This window comes from Seriola lalandi, unplaced genomic scaffold, assembly GCF_002814215.2.
Source record: "Seriola lalandi dorsalis isolate HSWRI2012SDOR001 ecotype SW California unplaced genomic scaffold, Sedor1 jcf7180002003548, whole genome shotgun sequence".
Lineage (NCBI taxonomy): Eukaryota > Metazoa > Chordata > Actinopteri > Carangiformes > Carangidae > Seriola > Seriola lalandi.
Genome location: NW_019474203.1, coordinates 1 through 1,748, shown reverse-complemented (window position 1 = coordinate 1,748; position 1,748 = coordinate 1). Strand labels below are relative to the sequence as shown.

Genomic DNA, 1,748 nt, shown 5'->3' with positions numbered 1-1,748 from the left:
CATCTTTCTTCTTTATTTTCTTCTTCATTTTTTCCTCTCAACCTCTTTCACCTTTCTTTATCTCAGGGCCAGGCCAAGGTATTTGCATTGCTGGAGGGTTTAGACTCGGTGCCAGAGGATGCAGAGGTCTACGTTGTTTTGGAAGGATCCACACTGGTCCATGTCACCAGGGCTCAGAGTGACGTCATGCTCTGCTTTATAGTGCCTGGTATGTGTGTGTGTATGTCTGTATGATATGTACTGTATTTCTGTGTTATTGCATTATGCATATGTTGTCATTTCTTTTGTGGTAATTTGCTGTGTTTGACCTACAAATGGAAGAATCTATCTAGAAGAATATCTTCAGAAGTTAAACTGCACATCCTGACAATCCCAGGTTTTCCACTCCTGTCTGTTGTGAACCGAGGAGCAATATATCACCATTTTAATCTTCACACACACATACACAGTCTGTGGGTTGAGGTCTGGAAGGACACAGAATCTTATCAGCTTCCTGTCAGGAGGGAAACAGCACCATAAACAGTATGTCAACATTACTGAGCCTCTGTGTAGACTGACACAGACAACAGGCAGTCCTGCATTGTTGTGTGCACAAACCTGATGGACTATTAAAACCAGGTTTCCTTCTCCATCAAAAAAGAAAACATTCTTTTATTGACATACAAAAAGAAAATCTGAGAACGTGTTTAATTACACTCAAACATTTTCTTTAGTTACTGAGGCTCTGGGCTGAAATATTTAAAGCATCGTTAAAGTACTCTACCAGTGCTTTTGTATTTTTGGCTTGTTACCTATGCTTGCTCATTTGATACAGGCCGCTTATGTTTTTATTTAAATGTTAGTTCATTTTGTTACGGTTTGAAACAGACACTTGAAAGTTGTTTGAAATATGTAATCAAATCACTTTGGGCATTTTGTCTGCTGCATTTTTGTTGCATTGTCGCAGACAGAGTTTTATCATACAGTGGATAATGGCTACATGAGTCTCATATTGTAAAGAGGTATAAATCTGTCTGGAGTAAAGTCTGGCTTTTGCTGTGTTGTCTCTTTAGGACATAACTTGGCTGAGATGGTCTCTGTCCAGGCCTACCTGTGCTCTGAAACCACACCCCTCACCTGGGTGGGTGGGGCTTCACTGGAGTATGTCCAAGATGATGCTCAGGTAGGGAAGCCATACTAATAAGATCCTATACATGGTTCTGTATTCCCCGTTAAAAGATTATCTGCTCGTACACAGATTAGTGTAAAATGAATCACTTACATACCTCAAATAAAATCATCTGTGGTAATTTTGTCATTACTGTTTTTTAGCATTGTTTACCGGTTATCACAGTTTTGCATCTTATTCACGACTGCTCTGTTCTCAGGACCTTGCAGAGCACCTGGTGATCCATGGACATTGTCTGAGCTCCACGGATCACAAGGAGCTGAGAAGCCTCTTCAACCTGGGCCAGGAGAGTTCTCGCTGGGCTATGGATCGTCGCGTGGCCCTGGCCATGGCCAACCTGGATATCCCGCGACGCTGGAATGTCCTGGGGAGCCACAGTGGAGACGGTGAGAGCAGGATTATCTTATCCTGCTGAACGGCATTCCTGCACAGATATGTTGATCAAAAGCAATTTGGGTTTTATTACAATTTTATAACAATGTCAATAAAACGTTACAGTGCAAATTGACAGTTGGGAAAGATTTAATAGGTTGAAATTGGTTTAAAAACAGACACAGTTGCGTCTGAAGAGGGACTTATC

General features: G+C 41.5%; 1 protein-coding gene across 1 annotated transcript; it reads left to right on the top strand.

The window, feature by feature from the left end:
• Positions 1 to 66: 66 nt before the first annotated feature.
• LOC111667554 (rho guanine nucleotide exchange factor 28-like) lies at positions 67 to 1,674 on the top strand (the record flags this gene model as incomplete). The annotated part of the gene is made up of 3 exons (XM_023423295.2): positions 67 to 208; positions 1,053 to 1,162; positions 1,368 to 1,674. Coding segments are annotated over 3 exons (468 nt in total), but the record flags the coding sequence as incomplete, so codon positions are not given.
• Positions 1,675 to 1,748: the final 74 nt, after the last annotated feature.